Source organism: Watersipora subatra, chromosome 2, assembly GCF_963576615.1.
Source record: "Watersipora subatra chromosome 2, tzWatSuba1.1, whole genome shotgun sequence".
NCBI lineage: Eukaryota > Metazoa > Bryozoa > Gymnolaemata > Cheilostomatida > Watersiporidae > Watersipora > Watersipora subatra.
Window position 1 is genome coordinate 56825143 of NC_088709.1, and position 27370 is coordinate 56852512.

Genomic DNA, 27370 nt, shown 5'->3' on the forward strand with positions numbered 1-27370 from the left:
AATCCACTATTTTTAGTGCAAAGCATCCATAAGGTAATTAAAAATGAAGTTGTCGTTAATAAGAAATGCAACACTAACGAGAACAATGCATGATTGATTTATAACTTAAAGCAAATACTTTTACACCATCGTCTGGCAAGGTCACATAAACCCCAACTGAATGAATTTAGCATCTCCGATCAGTTTTACATCACTCTTTTGCAGAAACTGCAAAACCGTTCTGAAGAACACTTGAAAGCCACTATTATAGTTGTTATGTACAGTCAAGCTAATTTGGTAAAGCTGGAGCATCTTAAATTTAAAGCATAATTAATGTAATGAAGTAAATGACAGTAGATTTAGAATCCATCTCAACAGTTGGAAAGCAACTCTGAAAACAAACGATACATTTTGTTAATTAGTGTAAACATCTACATGTTTTCAATAGCCACAATATGTACAAAAAATAATGCAGTTTGCACCTTAACATACCAACACCTGCATTTTGACAATATTTTAAAATTATAAGTTGCAAAACCAGCAGCCATTAAACCATATTAACGTGCACATTCAAGTACAGGAAATGCATTAAAACTTGCTTTATTGACTGCATTTGACAACCTTGTTTTATTTTATAAAAACGACGAAAACATTACAAACTACATTAGCATTTTCTGGCTAAATTCAATAAGCTAGTGTTGCCTGTAATTTTTTTTCACATGCACTGTTATTCAGATATTGAAAAGGGTTTTCTTATCACATCAGATATTCTTAGCACCCACTGCTAGCCACTACAATATGAATCCTGATACAGTACCAGCTATACTGACTGTGTTAGTTATGTGGTCCTGCATCAGAAACATGTCTTCTATTCCAATCAACCGTTTGAATTACTTTCTTGTTATAACTTTTGATTTGCAGCAACTTTGATAGTTTTTTGTCTTTAAGCTGTTCATTAATAATATTTGTGAACTTTGTAGAAGTTTTAATTCAACGTTGATTTCTGCACGGTAAAATGTCATCAGGTGGTCCACCCGATAACTACCACATGAAGTTTGGGAACAACGCTGGTGCTAGTGTCGATGCTTATCTGGAATATAAGAGGTAGTAAATATGCTTTTAAGTTCGAATATTTTTACTGCATGCGCCACTTTTTGGTAACTCAAATAATTCAGCAAATGTCATTTTTAAAATGTTACATTGAAAATGCTTTCAATCGCGAAAGGAAACTAATGTTGATGAAATATGTTGTGCAATTACATATACAATTGCAAGTGCAATTACAATAAGTGTAATACTGACTCACTGATGTTTCTGCGGTGTTTTCAGGATAGTTGGAGATGATGATGGAGGTGTTATGTTTACTGATGAGCAGTATGAAGATTATAAGAAGAGAGTTTTACCCGAGGTTCGTTGTGCACCAATTTTAGTCTTCAAAGGTTAATATTCATGTCAACTGCAGTGATAGGGAATTGAGCTTCATTTTACATATAAAAACCTAAGTTCTTACATGCTACTAGGGGATGCGTGTGCCTTATCTGACCTATCTTTAGTTTGATTTAAATAACTACATTAGCGATCTGGTTTGTTCTGCTGCAGTACAATTTTCCATTGGAAAGTTTTATAATTAAAGCTCATTTTTGTCACTTGAAACAAGTTTAGTAAATCTGCAGATATTTTAGAAGCCTCGAGGGAGTAGCACTGGGTGGAGGATAGAAACTAATTTTTATCCAGTCAGTGCGACTAATGACTATCCAGTGATAGTCATTAGACATACCGATACCTTGCAAACGTATGGTCTGATGGTCAGTTCGCAGCCACCGTCTAAAACGCATGACTTGCAAAAACAGGTTGGGGGTCAATTCCCTCCAAAAGGCAAATGGTGATGACAGACATGACATTCAATCCTAAATTAGGCAGCTAGGCATGTCTCCAGTCGTCAAGGTTCTGTGGCTACTGGACTCATACATGTCCAGCCAAGATCACTGAGCCATTTTTGGGCAACGCTGCCCTTAAAAACATGCACGGCCTCTGCTTGTAGTAAGATATGCAGACGTCTTACTCAATCTTGGAAGGATTGCTACACATGCTAAGGCATGAGGCTCTGTTTACAGCTTTTGATTGCCAGCCTATCGGTACTGATATTTTCAGCAGAACAATCTTATAATTTGTGTCACCTCTAAAATTTATTTTGTAACAGAAAGACAAAATCACACTAGAGTCACAGTGTAAAGACTTACCCATTTTAGTCCTAAACGAGGCGAACCCTAATATGGTAGTTTTCTTGGGTCTCTTTTTCTTGGCAGTTACTAGTTACTTGTGCTGATTATCATGTTGGTTACCAGTAGAAACCTCAGATCAAAGACTTCCTGGCACTCACAGCATCTCTTATTTGCTTTACCCATATTAAACATGGTTAACAATAAGCTGATAGTCTTTTAAAAAACCTCTAAAATGCTGACACGGTTGATAGGATAATCAGTTGATTAAGTTTCTGTTTTTGACCTAGTTTGACTATGAGATGCGATTTGATTAATGGAGTCATGTGGTTGGTTGATGTTTTAGCGAATGAAGAACAGGCTATTTGTGTCATGGACTTCTCCGACAGGTATGGACTGCAAGCTGATTGGGCCTGAAACACCGTGCTTTTGTGGACATAGGTTTGTCTGCGTTTATTAATCGCCAACGGCCTTGGTGCGAGTTTTCCTTTTATTTATCTAACTCTTGAGGTGTGAAGACATACAAAATACTTTGCTAAATTTTTGGGGAGGACTAGCAGTTGACTGAATTTGTAATAATTACTCTACTGAAGCCCGACTCATTATATAATATTTTTATTGTAAAGAAACGTGATGAAAAATGTGTATGTATATATACGTCTATATGTATATATCTCAAAGTTCGTCTGTCGTTCATCTGTCCAGCAATAGCCGTAGTTTTAGTAACGAAAAATCACTTTCATACTGGATTAGAATTCACAACAATCAAATCGCAAATCTGCAAACAAGGCCGTGTAACCACACTGGTGTAGTTTGGTTGTATGCGTACTAGAAGAATTCCCAGCGGTTTCCTGGTAGTAATATAGTATTTGCGCAAAAAGCTTGTTTTTTTGTAACATATACAGCATTTATCATTGCAGCTTTTAAACTTCATATCATGGAAAAGTGTTTTTGTGAAGTGAAAATAAATTGAAGAGAAAAAAGTAATGAGCACATGTAAGTGTATAAAAAAGGTTACTGTTGCGGCAAAAGCTCGTTGAATTCAAAGTTTTGATGGTCGATACTGGTACCTCTCGATACTGGTACAACCGTAAAACTAAGATATTTGACTTTCTTTGTCTGACCAAACGGAGAAAGAATGTAGAGGCAATTCTTACTCCAAAGAAGACAATTGTTTATGTGAAAAACATTTAGCTTTTACAGATTTACCAAAACCGAAAATATGAGCGTAACAGCGCATTTCAAATTGAAGTTGCGGATTAAAACATTACAAATAAAAATAGGTAAGGCTAGAAAAATTAGCTTTTGAAATATTATTTCAAAACGATAACAAACGCAAAAGGTAATAATAATTAATTATAAAAAGTGCACTTTGGATTATAAATGTGTAAAAGGATCTATACAGTATATGAAAATGTACGGTATAGATACGGTAAGAGCGATGGGTAAGAGCGGTAAGTAGTGATGGCTTAACCTTGTGGTTGCACGTGCGTGTTTGCAAACTTACGTTGCATTCTTCGTGAGTTCAAATTTAGTAAAAAAGTGATTTTTCGTTGTTATAATTTTATCGCTATAACTGGACAGACAAACAACAGACAGACAAACTTTGAGATTGTGTATATAGATATATAATATATGTGTAAATGTTTGTTTATTATTGTTAAATAACGCTTGTTTCTCAAAAAAAAAGAGAGAGCACTCAAATACACAATTCGTTGAGTGAATTATAGTATTATATAAATATAAGGAGCAATCAGCTGTCAGTCAACCACTAACAGCTAATTGACCTGCGAATAATAAGCAAACAACATCTAAGTTGTTAGGCAGCACCAAGCTGAAATGATGGTGCAGCAACCTCCCCTTTTCACCAGCCATCACTACCACGGCGATACATGCCCACAGCGGAATGCTGTCAGCAATCTGACGGCAGTCCCTGCTGCAATCCTGTACACAAGCCAAATCAGCTGCCTCGCTGCAATACGATATTCTCTTATGCTCAGATCACCACTCACAGATCTTCTGTCAGCAAAAGCGCGACTACTCAGTAGCTCAGCTTACTGGCTTTCCTCACCAAGGCTTCTGTCGCTTACCCCTGGTTCACTCTTGTTTATATAATGAGGCCAATAGATAGTCTTCTTGTTTTCCATAAAAGCCAGTATTTCAAAAGCTCTGGCTTTCCATAAAAGCTAGCTAGACCTTGCATCACTGGCTAACCACAGAAAAGCCTCGGATATTTAGGTAATATCCCACACTATACAGTATAGTATATACACTGTAAATTATATAAATGTCAGTGTTTATCTGCCGTTCATGTGTTCAGTTAGAGCAATAGTTTTAGGAACGAAAAAACTTCTTCACACTGGATTTCAGCTCTGCACCTTCAGCTCTCCAGACAAGCGAGCTAACCAAGATGCCACCCTGCCTACCAGCAATACAATGGAATGATTATGCACATACTTATACATCGCTTGCGAAAATACCACTGGCCAGCTTGGCATCACACATAACATCATTACACGCAACGTCAAGCCGGTTTAATGGTTCTTATTATAGTAAAGATTTAGGCTTGCTTAAGTTACTAGCTTAAGTTACTCATATTCATTGTATCATTGTTTTATTACCCATACCGGAAATTCAGCTGGTATATATAGTTTTGCTTTGAGTTTGTGAACATCCATCTGTTGTAGATAAAAATCCATGATATCCTCATTATAATGGTGTTACAATAACGGTAACACCAGTTTATACTGTTATTGTAACCTTCACTTATGATACCCATCCTTTGGACATTTGTTCTATTTTGTTCATTGTTTTGCTTGATAAAATTGTTTCTCAAGGTTCAAGCAACACCAGACAGACTTTGCTCATCCACCAGAAGAAAGACCGATACAGCTTCCATGCAAACAGAAAGGTTGCAAGTGTATCAGCTACAATTATGTTCCGCTAAATGGAGGCCAGCCAATAAGATGCAGCTGTAAACACCCTGCTGATAGTCACTCTGCTATGAAGCCATACAAGTGTAAAAATGTCAAAGGTAGGTCGAAAAGATGTCCTTATTTAATCATCGATGGGCGTAAAGATCTAATGAGTGTCTGCTTTGTGAAGCAGCAACGGTCTTCCCCTCCCCTTTGCTGTTGACAGCTGAGAGCTAAGTTACCACAGTTGACCCCTCTCTCCGTTTCACTTCCCTGCACTTTCAATTGTCTGGACAACATATGTGGTTCACGCATTTGGACCACACATGCTGTCCAAATATGATGTCCACACATCTGGACTGCACATGTGGTCCAAATGTGGTTTGTATGCTCTGTCGTTCAATGCCACTGTGTTTGTCTGAAGAATGACAACTTTGACCAGTAGGTTGCTTCATGACAGGTTACATGAGTGACGCGGGTGTGAGTTTTTTTGCCGTGAGTTAGTGTTGTGCTGTCATTTTTGTTTGGTATTATTCCTGCTATTAATATTATACTGTACCTTATTGCAGGTATAACCATATTTTACTCTCTCATGTAAACTGTATAGCCTATGCTTATTGTACCATATTGTAGCCCAGGATTATGTGTGTGAGATAATACAGTCTGTTTACTGTACAGCACTCAATTTTGAATGACTGTACCTTTTCAACGACTGGACATTGCCCATTCTACCATAAAAATTCTTATTGAACACCAGCCTCTATTTGAACGCCGCCTCCAATTGACCGCCACTATAATAGAGGAAAGGTTGAAAATATGTAGAGCGCCAAGGCATTTAATTAGAGGTTTTATGATATACGAGTCCAAACAAATGAGGGTCGTTTATGCTAGTCCTACATAAATAACCTCGTGTTGCTACTGAATCTGTTTCTCCGCTGGAGAATTTCAAATTTAGCCTTGCCACACTGACTGTTGTCAAACCACCTGTTCATGTCAGTCATACTTGCTCAGAAGCTAAACTTACTCTCTACCCTCAGCGGGATGCAAGTGTACAGGTTTCAAGAGCTCCTTCACCTGCGCATGCATGAAGTACACATATGAGCATGAGACTCTGGTAGAGACCAAAGAGGAAAGGCTAGCCAAGGGAAAACCTGTTGGGCATGACACTCCTTATCAGGCGATGGGTGGTCTTACGGGTTTCTCATCTCTAGCTGAAGGGTACCAAAGACTAGACCCCAGTGGTATAGGTAAGTGATGTACTTGCTTATTAGCTACGCTGGTAGTTGTGTGTACTGCTATATTTATTACTGTGTGCTGTGTTTATTACTGAGTATAATTGTAGATGATATCATATTGCATCCATAGGTGATTAGATGTATTTATCTTACAAGAATTTTCAGGGTGGGATGTTTCGTTTTTTTCCATAATGACAGTTTATGCTCTACATCAACAATTATTTTGCTCATTGCAATATTTTGATTTGGAACGTAAGTTTTTTGTAAAATTCTGTTTTAATGAATTAATATAATTATAGTTAAGTGGTATTCTGAAACAAAATGAATTGTTCTTTAATATTTTTGTCATTTTCTCTATCAATTTAAATTGTTAATTGTATCAGGTTGTGTGATAATATAACTTTGATCAAGTCTATCGCTTGATAGGATATATTTGTTTTGGTAGGAATGCGATATTTTGATGTTTTATTAATTCCTATCATGACATTTTATGTTTAACATCTACAATTCTTTTGTTCTTAGCAATAATTTTATTTTAAATTTAAATTTTTATGTAAAAAAACTGTTTTTATGAAACATTATATTAGATATAAACGTTCAATTGTACAAAATGGATTGGTTTTTATAATACAAGCACTTTTGTCTAAACTTGCCTATTGTTTAATAATATCTAGACTTCTACTGGCTGAGTCAGCGTTGGACAATAATTTTTTTAACTGTTTGCTAGTTTTGACTCACTCATAGACGTGTGTATAAAGGTGTAACAAGAATCTTATCTTAGTGGGAGGCCCATTGAATTCATTGAACTAACATTGGTCACTAAACTCTTGTGTGGTCTCTAGCTTGTAAACCTATTTTACGGCTGTCACATGTGTTCAAAGTATGGTAGAAAAGTGTGTTCTATATGCTGTTTATAATGAAAATATGTCCGGCATATTTGCAGTGTACAAAATCTTTGTTCAAATGTTTTGATAGTGCAATAAACGGTTAGTATTCAACTCCTACCTGCTGTGACATGGCGCAGGACTATCTAGCACAGTTTCAGTTGATTGTATTATCTCGTAGGGGCTCCATCTGCCGAATTTCTTGCGCAGCCAGTTTCAGCCAGTGACCATCCCTTTCTCAGAGCTAATCTACCTGCGATGAACTCTTACAGGGCCATGGAACAGGGTAAGCAAACTCTTGAAGACCTCATTGGAGAATATCAACAGGCTGAGCAGGGTGAGAGCCGAGCAGCTGATAGATTAGATAAGATGTTCATATGAAAATCTCTTACTGTTAAACTATTGGTTTAACAAGTTAAATACTGGGTCTGAGATAGATGGGGGTTGTCTTCTCATTAGATCCTATTCCCTAGAAAACTTGGCTGTGTAGCTCAAAAAGCGTGATTTTATTCCAAGCTAGCGTTGTTATTGCACTTTTTTGAGCTCATTTTAAGTATGCAATGTTAATAGCTTATCTACTTTTCAGAAAATACTGAGATTATTTTTAAAGCTGAATTTAGATAATAATGGATTTTAAAACACCCATCTCTATTATTCTAAATCGGTCTAAACATCCCTACTTAACTTCCATTCCTAAAAAGCTAGGTTACGTCACATATTTATGGGCGGAGCTTGTTGTGCCGATCGTGTTGTTTTCGAGACCGATATTGAAACGCTATAAAAAAGCCTTCATTACTCTGAAAGTTAGTGGACCAATCTTTATTTTGAGTACAAAATCGGAATCAGCGTGTCTGATTTACCTAGTAAATACAATAAAAGTTGTACGTGACAGTTGTGGTTTAACACCAACTTTTAGGTGGGTATCATTTGCATAGGCTGCGTATGCAATAATTGAGGAGTTGTGCGCTCTCTGTAGTGCTTTTTGTTGCTAGAACCTTGCAGTGTTTTGGACATCTAGAAAGCGTTTTCGCTGTTTTGAAATTATAAGGATTCATTTTGCAGTTATTAGCATTTTTAATGACACTGTGCTAAGGAAGGAAGCTGATGTAACTCAACAGCTTTTTATAGTTTTAACAATTTTGAGTTATACGTCAGTTACTGACTGTTGTGTTTCATTGTAAGTAATCGTTTTATGAGTTTATTTATTAATTCTCAAGCATGTTTTTGAATTTGTTAATATTATATATATTATATAATTTCACGATCATTTTGTTCATTGCCATCCGCATTACCATCCGAACCTTTTCTATATTCATCATTTATCTTATCGCACCAAATTCTTATTAATATATTTAGCAATTTGATTGTCCTTTTTAATCTCTTCTATTTCTATTGCGTTCATTTTCTTTCACCCCGTTATGTTAAGACTATCTCACAGCTGAGAATTAGTTTGCTAACACATACTTTATTTAGAATTATATTGTAGGCACGCCGGAGTATGAGGCGGATTTGGCAGAACAGATGCAGGCGATGAGACGTCCAGGTGAGACAGACATGGATTACTTTGAGAGACGATATCAGCAGAGGGTAAGTGGATAAAAATTTAGCCTTGGAACCATAAATTTCCTTGTCTTCAATGTGTCAGCAACCTGATATGCAAAATTGGGAAAACCTAGCATATAGTTAACTCTTTTCTTATGTAATATTTTTTTGCTTGGATGTAATTAATTTTCTGAAATTTGACTACTTAGGACATAGAGCGATATTTTTTACCATAATTTGAAAAGTGATAATTCAATTACCACAAAATAAAATAAAGAGCGATCAGTACATTTTCCCTGCAAGATGGACCAAATTTAACAACTGTAAACGGCGGTAATAATAGTTTTCAAATTCAAGAGTAAAACAATCGGAGTTTTGCTGCGAAATGTGTCTCTCCGCTCTACTTTTCCTAGAAGCATTACTTACAACAAAATAATTATCAAAATAAACTCATTATCTGAATAATCAGATTCACTCCTACTTCTACTACTAAATGCTGACTCGAGTCCCAGTGAGATGAAATCTTTGCATAATCTGATGGACAAAGTCGAGGCATATTCTCTTCGTGATCGGTGTGTATGTTGAAATTGAAAGTACTGAATCAAACAAATATATTTTTAAAGTTTGAAGTGACCGTAGTAATTGGTTAGATAAAATGCCATTTTTTATGTTTTGTAAGAATTTAAATTAAAGTTATACTCCTAGTATAAGTCAAGCAGTACCTACCACTTTTTCTATTGACGCATCGAGCGGCTTTTGAAGTGATGCCCCATACGGTAAAATTGATCTCGCATGTCACTAAAGTGGCACACTGTAGCGAAAGAATTCTATAATGCAGTTTGTGTATGGAGTTGTTCTTTCGTGTGTAAAGTAGATTTGAAGCTCACAGCGTTGCTGCCCAGATTCCGAAATTTAGATTTCTCCTAAATACGCTAACTTGACACGTTAACTGTGAATTCTATGGAAAGCTCTCACAACTTCAGTCCTAATTCTGTTATTATTTCAACTGTATGAATATGGCTTATTAGTAATATTAGGCTTCTAGAAAGCAAAGGTGCTTTCTAGTTATCTGGCGATTCATGTAATTATTTGAACTGCAGTTTGAACTCGTTCACTTTGAAAATGATATTTAGTTTGTGACAACTCATCGATGCAGAGTGCAGTTCTATTTTCTGCAAAGAACAAACTAACTTGTGTGAATTACCAATAAGACTGGTGAATGTGTCGGCACACAATCAATAAGCTGTGCAAATCAGTATATTTGAATATTTACAATACGTGCAGCTTTAAACAGTATATTTTGAGCTAATTTAATGTTTACTTTTATTATTTTTATATATTTTTAAGTTTTGTTGTTATCATTATCTTCCCTTTGACTTACAACATTGCAATGTTTAAAATCACTTTGCCTAGGTTTCACTCTATATTATGGAGTGCCATTTGTAAAATTTTGTGATATCCTCACTACGTGCAAAAAAGAGCGCGATTGGCTATGAGCATTTTTTCGAAATGTAACAAAAAGGAGGTTGCATATAAAATGAAAGTTAGAAGAACAAGCATGAGTATTGGCATATCAAACTGTGATTGCGGCGGGATAGCAAACATGCATGTTTCGCAATACCAAACATGAAAGTTATCATACTAAACATGAATTTTGCCATATTAAACATGTAAACTGACATACTAATATGTTTTTATAGTGTGGATATCACAAAATTTTACAAGTGGCACTCCATACTAAATGGTAATAATAGAGGTGTGAATGCATGAAATTTGGCTGTTTTGCTGTATGAAAATGATCATAACTCAACATTGAACATTTGATAACTACAGTCAGTATTTTCCTATTTCTAGAGGCTGATGAGCAATTGAATTAACAACATATCCCAAGTTCTTGCTCATAAGGGCATAAGCGCGGCTGTAATTATTTGACAGTTTTCAAACATTTGGCAAGAGAACACAAATTCTCAAGAATTTTTTGTTAACCCAGCCGTTCGCATTAATAAAAAATCGTCATATATTGTTCTTTTTTGTAAATGCTTTTGAAATGGTTCTTAAATTGGTGGGAACTGATCAAGGTGAACAAATTATAGTGTTATCAAAGCTTCTCAAAGTTTTCATTAATTCTACATTGCTTAGTCTTATTCCTGTCGTATGTCAATACTGATGTTTAGTGGGCTTATGATTGGCTTCCTCCGCTGTTTTGTGATTGCTGTAGTCAAAGTGTTAAGTTTTTGTTGGCTCTTGTTGCTATTGTTCTCACAGAGGTTAGAAATATATTACTGGCACGAGTTTTTTTTGGTTAAATGTTGTCTTAGTTTTGGCAAATGGATTTCAGATTGAATTGCTTGGGAATAAACACATAGGTGATTTTGTGTGCAGCTGGTTGCTTGAAAATGAGTTTGATTATGAAGAACATACAAGGGGGTGTAAGGAACTTCCTATTTTTTAATCGGTCTACTCAAATAGAATAGATATAATAATATTACATTTATCTAATGGAATTAAGTAGGCTCTCATCAGGACTGTGCATTATCCTAAAGCATCAATTACCAGGATTGGTATATTTGTCGCGCATTCCACGTGTTACCTTATGCCATTTCTGATTTTCACGACCCTTTGAGATTATACAAATAAATTATTTCTATAAATACATGATCGTACAAATTTTTTTGGTAAATAATAAGCATGATACTTTTAATGTCGCTTCCATAGAAACCTAGACCGGAATTTAAAAATTTTTATCGATTATTGAACGGCATCTATACATAACCAACTCCCAAAGGGCAGCAAATAATCACCCTTGATCTTATTATTAGCGTATTGGATTTGTCTGCTCCTTGTTGTTTTCTCTAACAATAAACTCAAGGAAAGAATGCATGAGAAATGTTTAGACAGAAACATTATCACAAGTGTTATTTAGATTATTTGGCACCCATTGTCTGTAGCGAACTGTTATGCCAATCTGGATGACATTGCTGCTAAAATGAATCATGCTAAAAAGCTGTCTGGGAACTTTGTGCTCAGTGACCTTGTCTACAAGGGCACATATCTAGTTGCCTGTGAGAGAACAATTAGTTGCTCTCCAGCTTCCAGCTGTTCTTTTAAATTTTTCCATACTGGTTTTTCAGTTGAAATTCTCTTTTAGGAGACAACTCTCTTATCACAGAGTTGTTTAAATGTGAACTTGCACAAAGTTGTAGCAGATTTTAACGGAAAGTATTTTTCCATTATTTGCAATTCTTTTTGATGTTTGAATGTGATCCGAGTGTCAGGATGTTTCAAGATTATCGAGAAAACTTGATCACGATAAAAATACATGCAAAATTACACCACTAGTTGTTATCGTTGTTATAGGTATTATCGACTATTGCGTTCAATTTGCAATGTTACGCATCTTTATTGTGGTCGACCTCTTTGCAACTATAGACGACATAATCTCACTTTCGTTTGATTCGAGCATTTTAACCGTGATCACGTTTAGTCAATTTTAATATTGATACATCATGGCAGTCAGATCACCTCAAACATAAAAAACCATCGCAAATGATAGAAATGGCGATACTTTCTAATAAAATCTACTAAAATTGTTTGTAAGTTCATCATTGCCATTTTAATGTGAATACTATAATAAGGTGCAGCGGAATACTACTAGATCTCTCTGCTCGGTACCAGCGAATCTATAATCATTAAAGATAAATCATTCAGCCAAGGTTAAAATACTCGTTTTTCATTGACAGTGACTAATATTTGCTGATCATGTTGCAAAACTTTTTTACGACTCTGTACGACATGTTGAGCTGAGATTTCGTTGCGAGCAATTATAAAATTTCAACTCTAGATTGACCTATATGTTCAGAGAACTGTAAAGAATAATCTTACTTCAAATTTTAGCAAAAGGCTGAACGAACTGCTAAAAGAGCTATTACACCTGGAAGAGGGCGGGGCTCAACTACTAGAGGCGGAGCTAACAGTAGCCGAGGCGGGGCTAGAGCCAAACCTACATAGTTGAGCAGTTCAATGTCAAAGGCCCTTAACAAATACACTTGGCCTGTGCTCCACAACTATAAACATTAATAACTTTTTGCAAAAGTTATTGTTTAAAGTTTTATTGCAATATGTGTCAATCCTATGTTGATATCACTGAAATGTTTGACTTCACTTTGCTGGGCATGGGATACAAGTCTACAGAAGACAAGAGACCATATGCTCTGGTAGTCTGATGACATTATCACTTTCCATTTATTTTATTTATTGACTTGAAATTTTTCTGCATAAGTTCTGGTAATATTTTATTTTCGTATTATGCGTATACCTTATTCAAATCATTCTTCTGTTTTTAGTTATTACATTTTACAATGTAATAACTTTTTTGTATTTTTTCTTTAATTTGACAGTCGCATCCTTTTCCGTCCTTATTTATTTATATACTTAGAACCATAACATAGTGTGACAACTTTTATCTTTTTTAGAACAGCTTTTCTATGCTGTATCACGATAATCAGTCTTACTTCTTGTATAGCAACACTGCCTGGTAATGATTATAAGAGAAAGAATACACGCAATGAACTTACATTGTTGTAATTTTAGTGTTTACAAATATTTTGCGTAAGACTTTGGAGGAAAATTAGCATTGACTAGCCGTAAGCCTGGTGATGCCAGGAATCTTTACATCTCCAATCAGATAGCCTGTGGGTGGGTGTTCAGAGACTTTTTCTCAGGAACTAGATTGAGTGTTGCTACCAATATTTTTACTGACCTAGCGGAAGGTACGGAGAACCTGCTTGTGAGGTTTGGATAAAATTGGTCAAAGAATATGGAAGCGCGTAGCCTTTACTCAGACTAACAGACATTGTGATGACAAAGTAGGATTTATTGTTAGCACTGATAAGAGGCTGCTTGAAATGTTACCTATGTTAGTAGGTTTTTATATAGTTTATAACGAACTTCACGAGTCTATGGATCTTGGTGCTGACCATGCTTACACCTAGATTTCTATGTATTCCGCTGATTCCTGCACAAATACATGTATAATCTTTGGGTTCTATGGAATCTTCAGCTGATTAGATGTTTAACAATATAACTGTTAACTGTAGCCTACGCACAGTTTGTATCCTTCATTACTAAGGCTATACCTCTGGTAAACGTTAAACAGATAATGAAAACATAAATTATTTAGATAGTTCTACTATTTAAAAAAGTTTCGATTTTAAATTTAGTTTAAATTTTTTTCATTAAGTTTTTATATAGATTTGGTAAAATACATTTAGTTTACTGCTATACATAATTATCCGAAGTTTTTAATGTTTAATTATGTATTATTAACAGAGTATTTGTTTCAACAATTAAACTATGTTTTTTACACAAATAAATACTCATTAAATGAAATATTTCATGGATAGTTTTATCTTTACTATTATGAGCTTTGTCTGTCTGTCCATATGTTCAAACCCACCGTAGAAGGTTGGGATGACAACTCATACTATACGACTTAGCAGCCTAGCGCACAACCACCTGCGGTAATCATTCAAGTTCCATTATTTTAGACTACTTGTGCACATACTTATTCTGTGTGCTTTCCGGCATACTAGACGATGTCTCACAGCACGCTAGACTGCCAGGGTAGCTGCTAGTTACTATAGTTTTTCTAAAAATAGATACTATAGTTCATTCGTGTTAAAGACTTTGTAAAACAATAGCAGTAATTAATACACATTTTGCAAACGTGAGCCGTACACGGAAGTTCTTAGCGGCAGCAATAGGAAGAACTTCAGATACCAGTGTAAAATATGGTACTGTTAGAAATACTTCAGCAAAAAGGAGCCCTCGAGTTGAAATCAAATTTGCTGCCGCATCATCTTGTTTCTGCCTTGTTAACTTATATTTGTGATTTGAGCTCACTATCTTGGCCAAGTGCGAGTCTAGGTTACTCGTTGAAAATACTAGCTAAATATATATGTTTTAAACATTTTATTAAAACATTCCTAGTGATGCAATAACAAAGTTTCATTTCTATGATATTCACATCAGATTGTGACAACACGGTGCTTTTATGGAAATATAAAAAACATATATTGCAATTCAATAATTCATATGCTATGCTGTTATTAGAGTTTTGCCAATTTATAATTACTTGGTGCACACGACGCATGTTAGCTCTCTATCTTCAGAGTAAGGCGGGCAGTGTCCTGTAGTAGCCATGCCGCTACAAAAAGGTTTAACAAAGTAAAGTAAGGCTCCATTGGTATCAGCCCCGTGTCCATTGATGAATTCAGGCTCTTTGTCAACACATTCATAAGTAGCCATATGGCTGTGGTCCAGTCTTGCTCCAGTCATAAGATAACCTGGCAAAATAAAGAAATAAAATGGAAGCAGCTTTTATTGCTGAAATCGCAACTTGATATTGTTTTTAGTAACTAGTGGTTAGTGTTTAAGAATGGCTGAACGCTGAAAGTTGTTATAAATTCATATCCTCATTTGTCAAGAAAATAATGTCATTGAGTTTCATGTCATGGCTTCAGTTTCATTGGTCTTATTCATCATTGTCATTGTAGAAAACATTTTCAAACAAAAGATTTAGCTAAGAGTCTACCTCAGGCAAGATTTCCACAAATCAGAGTGAGGAAGTAAAATACTAAAAACGTATTATAAACTATAAAAATTCCACAAACTGTAAAATATATCATATTAAGATTTGACACTTTTGAGCATTGTAAACGTACTGGGTGAAAGAATTCTTTTGCTTTTGCAAATTCCATATAGGGAAGCTTAAATGACCACTACATAGACTAACTAAAATATTTATGGATGTCCAACATATATTTGTCATGTCTGACCTTCGTACTCTCTCACCCAGCCATTAGGGCAGGTTCTCTTTCCTGGCAGCATCATGAGTGCTGACCGGTTACCTGTGTGGCACCGGGCGCAAGGGACATTTTGATCATGCGCATTGTCAGGGAATATTCCGTAGAGGTGTGTCTGGTACTCTGTACCCGCTATCCATGAGCCCAGCCACTGATTATGATTAATGTTGGAGAAACTGTTGTACTCTGGATCTTTTGGCATGCACTGATAATCAACCCCACCTCCCATATAGTCAAACCTTGACCCTGCTGTAAATCCTTAAAGTAATTGGAAAAACAATTAGACTCAACAGGTGATTGTAAGATATGTACAGCCTGTGATTACAGGTAACGTACAGAAGTAGAAAAAAGGAGAGATTTTTAGATTGCCCGTCGTGAAAACAGTTACTTCAATCTAGTGATGTAGGATAAAAAGTTCAAATACCCATTTGTTTATTGAAAATAGTTTAACCTAAGAAAAAAATCAATATAGTTTCTGGTTGCAGATGGTCAGATAGTTTTAAAAGATTTTACAATCAGTAAAATAAAGGGTTCACAAACTCACTCTCACACCAACTTTACTTTAATTAGATTATAGGAGTTTCCAAACCCTCTGAGAAAAAAGAACTGTCGGCTTTTTACAGTATAAATTTTTGATACTAAAAACCATCAAAAATTGTTTTTAATATATTTTTCAAAGTCACAGTTTTTTGTTTGCCGCTATGCGCTAGAGGTGGAACGAGACACGAGACGTCTCGAGTATCGACCTGTCTCGTCTCGTATCGGTCTCGTCTCGACTTAACTATTGCCAAACTCGAGACAGGAAATAGAACTAAAGCGCCTGCGCACGGTTGTTATAACATGGCTTCTTGCGGTAGCAACAACTCCATATATTGTAATGGATTGCGGGCAACTGCCTTTAAAGTTATACCCGGTCCGTTACTATCTGTTGCTACTGATTATGTTGGCCACCGAGTCTAATCATGTAGTCCGGACAACGGCCCTGTTATTTTTTAGTTCGGTTCTGTGTCCTTAAAACAGATACCGGGTCGTATCTAATTACTCTTCGGATAATCCAATTTAATAAATTAGACTTTTGCAGGTAAAATATCTGTATTTTATCGTATCGTGTCTAAACACCAACTGCCCTTCATAAAATTCGGGCCTCTTTTACGTATATACTACCAATTGCGGGTAAAACTTGCCCGGACACAGAGAAACGAACGAAAGGCCGTGTCGACCCTAGTCCGTGTTCGGTTAACAATGACGTTTTGTTAGCTCAATATAAGAATATACATGTGCATGTATACAGTAATTAATATAATTTCATGAGTACAATTTAAATATAATTCACATACTACAGCTAATACACAAACAAAACTTAACATTAATGAAACGATAAGAATGAAAGTGTTATCGTGTGTTCTTTTAGTTGCGGTATTTCTTTGTAGAGCGACGGCTATCGGTTTCATTACACATTACATTAAAAAGTAAGAACTATTCAATAGATGGTAAAAATATACATGTACAAAGCAATATGTTTATAATAATTATGATCAGTCAACCTCAAAATTTTTAGAATATATAACTTCGGTATTTTAGAGCTGTTTGTGTCACTTTTGTTTACAAAAACTACATGCATATCACTATTAAAATGTTGTATTTAAATCGTTTACACCAGGTGAAAATTCAATTTAAAAAGAGTTTTATTAATTTTATATATACCAAGTAGCTAGTACTTGTGTAGTGAAATCATCACCAAATGCTCATTATTTTACTGTCTCGTGTCTCGAGTCTCGAATTTTTACAAGACAGTGTCTCGAGTCTCGTCTCGAGCTTAAAAAACCTGTCTCGTTCCACCTCTACTATGCGCTGTAATAAATCTTCCTGCATCCTATTGTTTGCAAAAACTTAGGTTCTATCCTTCGTACTTTCACAGCTGGTGGAAATTGTTACCACGGTCTAGGATCCAAAATCTTCCTTGTGCATACAAGGTTGGCTTCAAAGTGTTGAACCACCATAAAATAGATCCACAATCATAAAAAAGCTGTCTGAGTTTTGGAAATGCCATGCTATCCAGCAGCAGTTAGGTTTCTTTAAACAGCGTGTAGACAAGTTGATGGGTTTTAAAATTCGATTCTTTCACAAATGAAATTGTTTAAAACTGTAACCACTAAAAGAGAAGAATTACGCAAAGCGCTATTACTATATCCGATTCAGATATACTTACCATCATAGATAAGTTCTGATTGGTTGGAGCAACTGGTTCGACCCCATCTGGTGTAAACCGTGCCGCTGCCTGCCTTATCATTTCTTGCGCCATCATATTCTTTGTTTTGAGAAAATTCCTTGGCAGCTGACTGACTCGGTTCTCTTTGACCACATCTACAAATACCATCTCTTCCTGGAAGGCCAGGTGTTCCTATTTGTCCAGGTGGTCCCATGGCACCAGGCATACCATCTCTACCTGTTCAAATGAATCCAGCAGCTTTTGTTGGCTGTTTTGGAAAAGAAGTAATTGTGATACGCGGAACATTCACAGCTCGCTGTTAGATGGGCAACTGCAGCTTCAAGGCACAAAGAAATTTTTAAGATTTTTAATGCAAAACCGAATCAGTTGTCAGACAGATATTTCTTATCAACGACCAGCTAAAAAATATTTTTAACAAACTTTACGAGTTCAATGTAACTCTGATTGCTTTTCAATTACTTACCCGAGTGATTGATTGACTTCCACTATAGCGTGAAGACCTCATTCCCCCTTTAGTATGGCAAATAGAACTGCCATTGTTTTTATCAAAAGAACAACTTTTTTCTGATTGTTTTTAGCTTAAGTTGAAGACTTTTGATTTGTTTTCCAACAAAAACATGTAGTGCATTTTTCTCACTGTAGACTGGCTAATAATAGATTTACTTGATATACAACGCAGTAGATGTTTTCTTTGGAACTCAAACAAATATTTTTGCTAAGTCAGTGATTTCCAAACTTTTGAGCCCAAGGACCACATGAAGCTTTGAACTACAGTTTGAAGGTCGGCCTCATATTTCAAGTTTGCAAAAAATTAGAAGCTTGAAACATAATGATTGATGGAAAACTTTATTCAATGTTACTATCTATTACATAATGCTTATCGAAAACAACCCTTTAGTTTAGAGAAAAAATAACAAAGTATTAAATTTTGGTGTCAAAACACACAAAAATATCTATAATGCTATTGATGAAATTGCATTCTTGATTCAAGAATCGTTGCAAAGTTTGACTGCAGCTTAGATGCTCTCAGCATTAATAGAAATTTTAGATTCTCATCTCACAAGTCGGATCTCAAATTATTTTTAACCAACTTCATACTTGAAAAATTTGTAGCACTGCAATGCTGTTGCAAAGCATCCCTTAGCTGATGTAGATAGTATTTAGAGGTTCTTCTTTTTATAAGAAGATTGTTTATAACTAAGAATTGCAAGTAAAAATAAGCACATTATTACATGTATTAAAATGAAAAGGATGGCTGGGAACTTAGTAACTGAACAAAACTAGACAAGACCAAAAATTGCACCGTCCCCAGAAACTACTCAGCCAGACAAGTCAGCTAGAGTACCATCAACTAGAAGCCAGTAGACTGCTGATGACAGTAAGATGATGGCCATGATCAGGTTACATCATTAACGACCAAACAATGATTCACTGATAACCAGCTCGAACCATAAATTCCCCACAAACATGCTGACTTGAGCAACTACGGTTATCCCTCACTTTTCAAGGTTATTGGTGCCGAGCATCTCCAGTGATAAGTGAAACCCTGCAGATAACACAAATTAGGTCTTCTGCAGTACCTAATAGAACTAGAACCTAACTTTTCAAAGTACATGTATGAGCCAAAATTATACCACCAGAACACTGCTTTTCAAACATATTTTAATCATTTCTTATATAATTAATTTCCTATATAATAATTAAATAAATTGAAGTTATCTTGATTGACTTTCAGTTTATATTTAAACTTCGGCTCTGGTGTTTTAAACCAGAGAATTATCTTATGTAGTACGGGGCATAGTATGGAATTCATCTAGTCTGAGTAGTCATACTTGTGATACTTTGTTTCGATATGAGCAGGAAATCACATGTGTATATTCCCACGACCAAACGAGCGGAGCGAAGGGTGGGAGTTTTTATGATAAATGCATGTGTACACAACTTACGAAAATTATTCATCAACAATGAGACGAACCCTCGTCAAGAAATTTCATCAATAAATTTATGCATCGTTATGTAAAGTCGTTAAAGTATAATAACGATACATAACACATTTAAACCTATTTAAATATGTTACCAAGTTTTTGTAAACCATCGGTATTATCTTAAAACTTAACCATCTGATCGGATTATACACAAATAGACAGATTAATTTCAACGAAAATCGCCACAAAACACTTGAAAAGCTTGGTTTAATAAAAGTTAAGACCAAAAATTGAAACGCCGAGGGACAGATAATAGAACGATGAAGTCTTGCTCATTTTACGAAAAAATAACGTGCACTTTTCACCAGTCTATAGCATCGTTGAATTGCCGAAGGTTTTGGCAATTAACATAGGAGTACAGAAATCGTTTCATTTTTGCCGATTTCAATTTTTTCATTTTCATTTGCCGACACATTTGAATACTTTCCCATTCTAACTGATGTCCGACGCAGTATAAGTAAAGCAAATGACGATGATATTTTTTAAAGTTTCTTATGAGATTATTACAATAATTAATTATAAGTTTGGATGACTACAGAACAATAACTACGTAGCACAGACTTTCTAAAAATCTAACGCATTGTAAGTAAAGGCATGACGATGATATTTTTTCTAACGGTTCTAATGAGATTATTGCAATAATTAATTATAAGTATGGATGACTACAGAACAATAACTACGTAGCACAGACTTTCTAAAAATCAAACGCATTGTAAGTAAAGGCATGACGATGATATTTTTTCTAACGGTTCTAATGAGATTATTGCAATAATTAATTATAAGTTTGGATGACTACAGGACAATGACTACGTAGTACAGATTTTCTAAAAATCTATATAAATATCACAACTTCGTGATATTGTTAGCTATGCCGTTTTGAAATGTAAACAAAATTGTGCATTGGCTTTTTATTATTACTATATAAATAATATTGGTTATTCTAATAATATCAGTGCATTTTACTTCTAATATTGGCCAATATTGCATTTCTTTTTTTGCAGTAGGAGAGATATAAACATATAATCTTTTCCTTTCATTATTGCTATTTGTTGTATATAATAACACCCAGTACATTACAGCTACCATTGCAGTTATCCTATTTGACTGCTAATATTGCATTTCTCAACCATCAGTACCCTTTCTTTTTTCCAATATCACTTTGGTCGTGGGCTGTATGGCAGTGGAATTTCTAGTTAGGTAATTTATGTACATATATTCCTGTATTTTAATTTTTCAATAGTTGGGAGTCTTTTGTGGTGATAAATCATAGCTGATCAAACACAAGTTCTTTTGCTATTGACAATAATTTGGTTGTACGAACATCACTTTTTAAGAATTTAATCAGCTGAGTGTAATCTGCAGAAAAGCTAATACAAAATCGTTTTGAAGTTGCCTTTCCTTTTTCATCAAACAGCAAAACTTGATATTTGAACATGGTTAGCAGCTTTGATGGAATAAATATTTCAGCTGCTTTTCTAGCATTTTAACAGATATCTAATAATTTGCTTTTCTTTACACGTTTATTCCTAAAACCCGTCCGAAACCCTTTATTTTACAGTTTTAGGTATGATATTATCAGAATATACGCGCAGCTGATCATATGGTGCTGTATGTCACTGTTATTCTAATTTCAAATTTTCTACTTTCTCACACTAGGAGTAAAACCCGTGATGCAAGAAATTTGTTTCATTTTAAATCAGATAGCCACTGGTGGGTGATTAAGAGGAGAGCTGGTATGAATATGCATGAGACGCTTGTATAAAATTGGCTAAAAGTATGGAAAAACAAAGCGTGTAGGTAGATTAGCACACGCACGCGTGTGCTAATCACAGCTAAGCACAGCTCACACGTGCACGCAAACGCATACGCACTCGCACGCACACACACACACACACACACCCACACGCACACGCACACGCACACGCACACGCACACGCACACACACACACTAATACGCATGCACACACACGCATGCACGCACGCTCACACACACACTAATACACACATATACACACGTACGCACGCATGCACACCCTAATACACGCACACACACTAATACACTCACACACACATACATGCACACACACACACGCACGCACGCACGCACGCGCGCGCACGCACGCACGCACACACACACACACACATGCACGCATACATTCACCCATAAAATGTAGGATTTATTAATGTACAGAAGATGCCAGTGTTTACAATGGTATTGAACGAGTTTGACATAGCCTCATAGACCGCACATGAACAGGTATGAACATACTGCCCTTACCCACAATGTTAAATTCACTAATACAGTCGCAACTATGTCCTTATAAAAATTTTTATAAACTCGGACACAAAAGCCTACATTTACTATAAAAATAGAAGTTTTTCTTGATGTACAAACCATCATCTCCGTCTCTTCCATCTCTCCCAGGTGGACCTTTTAAACCAGAAAATGCATCTGCAAACAAACAATCACAAATACCTATGATGAGAACTAGGTTTTTTGTTTAATCAATTCTAACAGTGGAGGTGGAAGTTTGCAGAAAGCGATGCAGAAAAATGTTAGATCTCGTTTTTGTATTTAAATTTACTTTGCAGTTGCTTCTCTCAATTTTTTTAAAAAATAATGAGATGTTGCTTGTAATAGTTAAACCAGTTAGCTGGTTGATCTCTTATCTGATGAGCATCTGCCAGACTCTAACAAGGCTTTCAAAGTTCAGAGGTCAGGAGAATAACATAGAGTTATCAGACGAGTTACTGTATCATCAAAGGTCATGATCAATGACCTTTCATAGGACTATTTATAGTACACTACATTTAATACCAGACAACTGGTCTGCCCTCTGCTGACATTCTCTGCCTCTCTCTAAACATGCTTCCTTAAAGGCCCTCCTGATTGCAAACCTCAACAGATTTACTGTTCTATACACATACCTTTCTTTAGACTTACTGTTCTGTGTACCTACTTTTGTATAAATTTACTGCTCTGTACACTTACTTTTGTATAAATTTACTGTTCTGTACACTTAATTTTGTATAAATTTACTGTTATGTACACTTAATTTTGTATAAATTTAGTGTTCTGTGTACTTACTTTTGTATAATTTTACTGCTCTGTACGCCTACTTCTGTATAAACTTACTGCTTTGTACACCTAATTTTTCTAAGAACTTACTGCTCTATACACATACTTTTGATAGACTTACTTTAGGGTGCACCTGCCTTTTTATACACTTACTGCGAGATACAAATAATTTTCTTTCCACTTACCGGCTTTTTGTACACATCCTCCTACTAAAACTTGACATATTAATTCTCGGGACATTTATTTTTCTTCATAAGTCCTGCTTAACTGCTCAGTCAGTAGTCCACTAGTTTCATACAGCAAACATGCCATTACTTCATATAATACACAGTTTCTCAACTTTATAATAAACATGCTTACATTGCTGAACACTTCAGCAGACGTACGTACTGATAGGCATGTTGCTAAGGAGAGTATCATAATCAAACTCTGGAAGATGGCCTGAGTTTCCATTTTCATCTCTTTTTGTAATAACATGATGCTCCCTGTTACTTCTGTTGTTTCCTACCTATAGGATCGAGTTAATAAACGTTACGTCATTAAATCCCGACTTACACATCATAAACATATGGAAATGATGCTAGAAGGATATGACTTGATAAAAATTATAAATTGGCTATTAAGACATGAATGTAAAAACATAATTAAAATCAAAAGAACATAACTTGAGGAGAGCTTTTCATCTATCTGTACGTTGGAACTTTTGGCATTGGAACTCAACAAATGGCACAACCTCGGAGTTAAAATGTAACAGAAGGGAAATTGTTTTTGGTTTTGAATAATCATATTTGCTTTGTTAAAAACAGCTCTGTGTGGTTTAGTTGCAATAAAAACGTACAGCATACACTACTTGACACACTTTTGCTTAGATGTTACAATACTTCTCAAAACAGAACTTGTTAAAGTAGAATTGATTTTGGACCACAGTCACTTTTCAATTCATGCTTTTTATACTAACTCAGCCAGGATACCTAATCAAAATTTTCTTTTTGCATTCCTTATTACTGCTCTCTATATTACAAAACAGCAAAATAATTTGCTATTTCATATACAGTATTACTTCAGAGGTCGCATGGACAACAGTGCTTTTAACGCAAAAAACTTTTTTATGCTTGAAGAGTTAAGCCTAGGAACAGTTTAGCAGCTGTGCAGTAGAACTCTGTACAATCAGTAGGTTCAGTTATTTAATGAAGAAGGTAATAGAATAAATAGAAAAGCATTTATTTCATCATCGCCAAATGAGCAACCCATCGTTGGCGATAGTACTTCGAATATACCCGCTTGGCGATGTAATAAAATGCATTGAATTGTTTTACCTCCATTAGGGCAAGCTTAGCCAGGTACTGTTGATTTGAATCCACTCCCAGTCAGCAGTTTTGTGTTGACAATTAGTAGTTTCACTGCGAATGCTCTCTCACAAAATTAGCATTTAGAATCCGTTCTGATTTTACTGTTTCTGTGATCGAGAATGGAAAAAACTCCTAATCCATTTGAAGCATAAAAACCCAGTGATTGTGCCAAGACTTAACTGTTAGTAAATTGCGTGTGCATGTGAGTGTGCATGTGAGTGTTCATGTGAGTGTGCATGTGAGTGTTCATGTGAGTGTGCATGTGAGTGTGCATGTGTGCATGTGTACATGTGTGCATATGTACATGTGTGTATGTTACTCTGAGAAAAAATATGCATTTTTGGATTTTTCAGTTTATTTCATCCAAACTTTACAGGCCTATGCTTCGTACTTCCTGTCAGATCCCCAAAATATTTTATGTTAAAACCTGGCCTGATTTTTGAGAACCAACAGGTTATCTGATTAATAATGGAAATATCCTTAGCATCACAGGGCGTACTGCTAATTTTAAATAATCAGCAATTACATGTACATGTTAACGGTTACAAGACAATTTTCATGAGGGATGCTTGCTCTAGTGCTGCTGAAAAAAACAGACAGATCGTGTTTAGATTAAAACAAATGTAAACTTTTTTTAATACTACTTTCATACCTGTTATGAAAATAACTAAACAGCAAAGTTGTAGCTAAATTTGCTGTTAGTTATAAACAGCAAATGTGGAAACATACACTAACTGAAAAAGCTTGGAATTTCTCTAAATGTCGGAAAAATTGGACGAAGATATATAGCGCCAAAGCGAAACTCCCAATTGCAACATCTTGTGTGAATACTTTATATGACAATGCCATAACCCGGGAATAGTACCTTTACATGTTATGACTTAGAATTGAAGTAAGCCCCACACACGCATCTACTGCTAGATAATTTGTGCCGCATTCTGTGGCACTCTTCACAGACACAAATATTTGTAATAAAAATAATAGAGACAAGCAATTTATCAAAATTTTCTATCAAAAACTTTCTTCTAGCAGTATAACCAATTTGAAAAGTTCAAACTGATGATTGCACAACATTTTTCTCAAAAGTAAATTTCAGCCACTTAATTTTTACAACTTCAAAATTATCTAGTAAAGTTAAACTACAACTACAACTACTGCAGCAAATTAATAATTACATAATATAAAACATTGAAACATGTGAAATAGTTGATTGATTTAAGTGGTTTAACGGAAGCATTTAAAAAGTTACTTCACACAAAAGCTGAAATGAAAGACCCAAAGATTTATCAAAAAATATGATAATGCGGAGGAATGAATGTTTAGGCTACATACAGCCTGGTTGCAGAATAAACATTAATAATCATTAATAAATCATTAATCAATAAACAATAATTAATCTCCTGTTTTCATTGTGTGTGTTTGCTCGTGAGAGTTTTGTTTGCGCATGTCTTTTGTAGCGTGCATGCATGTCTGTGTATGTATGTGTGTGTCTGTCTGTGCATGCTAGTATAGTCAAACTGAATGGCTAATGTTCAGAAAGTGCTGGATTGAACAAAAATGCTTGACAACTCAGACAGCAGCGTTTTAATGCGCTGACAAACATTTTTATCTAAAGTTTGATAAAGAGACTATAATTTTTTTCTTGTGTCTTTCTCATAATGTAACAGTATCATCGCTACAGAAATTACCTTAAAAGCCCGTCAAGTCTCTGTTATATTTCACCTGTAAAAGACTTACCACAGTAAGCAGCTGCAACAAGACCCGTTTCAGCTTTAATATCTCCGTTTCTATATTTTTCAGCTTTTCCTCTTTTGCTAGCCATTCTTTCTGCTCTTCAGAAAATACACCTGAACTCCAGGCCTTACTTATGGCTAAAAGAGCTGCAGAAAGTTTAAGGAGAGAGATTCTCAACAGCATGCTGCTCAAACTAACATGCGAGCGAGACTACAAGAAGCAAGGCTAAAAACTGCTTGTTGTGTCTGCTGTCATATTTGAAGTGAACATCATTTAAACTCTTAAATGCAATCATTGTCAGCATGACAGACTGACTGACAATTTGGCCTGTATATACAATACCCATTATTTAGAGGCTAGACAATGTACTTGTATTAAATTTTCAGCCAACTTTACATGTGAACTTATGGCTTTTTCAACCTTTAACTTTTATGCTCTGACCATCAATGTGTTTACCTGCTTGAAATGGATTTGGAGTTGTTTCCACTCTGAATCATGTGAATGGTGAAATCCAAATGCATTTGATGCCATTTTAGTTAGCTAAATTTGTGCTAAGGCATGTGCTGTGAGAGCACTATTTGACATTATAGAAAGAGTCAATACTAACAGATCTGAAAAATCCATCAGTATTGAACATTTCTATAACACTCAGCAAAGCTCTCCTATGAATGTAAAACATTTCAGCAAACAACAGCACCCAACCTCTGCTATGAAACGGTTGCACTGTAACTCTTTACTGTTTCTGTTTGATTTTTGTGACCTCCGAGGTAAGACCTACATAATAAATAGTATATTCTGTTGATATCTTGTAATATAGAGCAAAGAAATAAAAAACAAAAAATAAAATTGCGATCAAGCGTCTTGGCTTAGTCACTGCAACTAGTTGACTATGTATAAATTGAAAATGACTATGGCCTGAAAGAGAGTCTATTTGACCAAGTTTTGTTTTAAAAGATTTATATAGAGCAACTCAGAATCATTGAAAGGTAAGATGTGATTTGTTGGCAGTGGTCAACTGCGAACCCATTTGAATAATGGAAATACAGTAGGCGCTTCTACAACGTAAATAACCCGTTCCAGGAACATTTACGTTATACGGAATTTACATTAAAAAGAACAGCAAAATACATGTAAATTGTCTAATCCGTTCCAAGATCTTTCCAAACTCACTCCTTTGGCCATGCAAAAAGGAAAAACTAGACTTAACTTTTTTAATTTGTGGACTGTACCATAACTACAGTATTATCGGTTTACATCTACAACTTTTCTCCTTTTTATGATCAATCTCACTAATTTTATAAACCATGATTGCGATAATTTTACACCAAGTTGATGGGGACTGCGCATATTTGGCGT

At 35.3% G+C, this 27370-nt stretch overlaps 2 protein-coding genes across 2 annotated transcripts; one reads left to right on the forward strand and one right to left on the reverse strand.

Annotated features, from left to right (window-relative positions):
• Positions 1-983: 983 nt before the first annotated feature.
• On the forward strand, positions 984-13335 carry LOC137387186 (protein FAM221A-like). The gene is made up of 8 exons (XM_068073512.1): positions 984-1083; positions 1309-1387; positions 2545-2639; positions 5036-5232; positions 6151-6360; positions 7414-7518; positions 8719-8819; positions 12669-13335. Exons 1-8 carry the CDS (start codon positions 995-997, stop codon positions 12780-12782), a joined length of 990 nt encoding a protein of 329 aa, XP_067929613.1. The 5' UTR covers positions 984-994; the 3' UTR covers positions 12783-13335.
• A 1568-nt stretch (positions 13336-14903) lies between these two features.
• On the reverse strand, positions 14904-15863 carry LOC137388550 (uncharacterized). The gene is made up of 2 exons (XM_068075034.1): positions 15611-15863; positions 14904-15118 (listed from the first exon to the last, which is right to left on the reverse strand). The coding sequence occupies exons 1-2, from the start codon at positions 15837-15839 to the stop codon at positions 14904-14906; spliced, it is 444 nt and encodes a 147-aa protein (XP_067931135.1). The 5' UTR covers positions 15840-15863.
• Between the last annotated feature and the right edge of the window lie 11507 nt (positions 15864-27370).

Coding starts and splice junctions, on each gene's coding strand:
- LOC137387186 (XM_068073512.1), top strand. CDS start 995: ATGTCATCAGGTGGTCCACCCGATAACTACCACATGAAGTTTGGGAAC. Junction 1,388..2,544: donor AGAAGAGAGTTTTACCCGAG/GTTCGTTGTGCA, acceptor TTGATGTTTTAG/CGAATGAAGAACAGGCTATT. Junction 6,361..7,413: donor ACTAGACCCCAGTGGTATAG/GTAAGTGATGTA, acceptor ATTATCTCGTAG/GGGCTCCATCTGCCGAATTT.
- LOC137388550 (XM_068075034.1), bottom strand. CDS start 15,839: ATGCCAAAAGATCCAGAGTACAACAGTTTCTCCAACATTAATCATAAT. Junction 15,119..15,610: donor CTGGGTGAGAGAGTACGAAG/GTCAGACATGAC, acceptor TTATTTTGCCAG/GTTATCTTATGACTGGAGCA.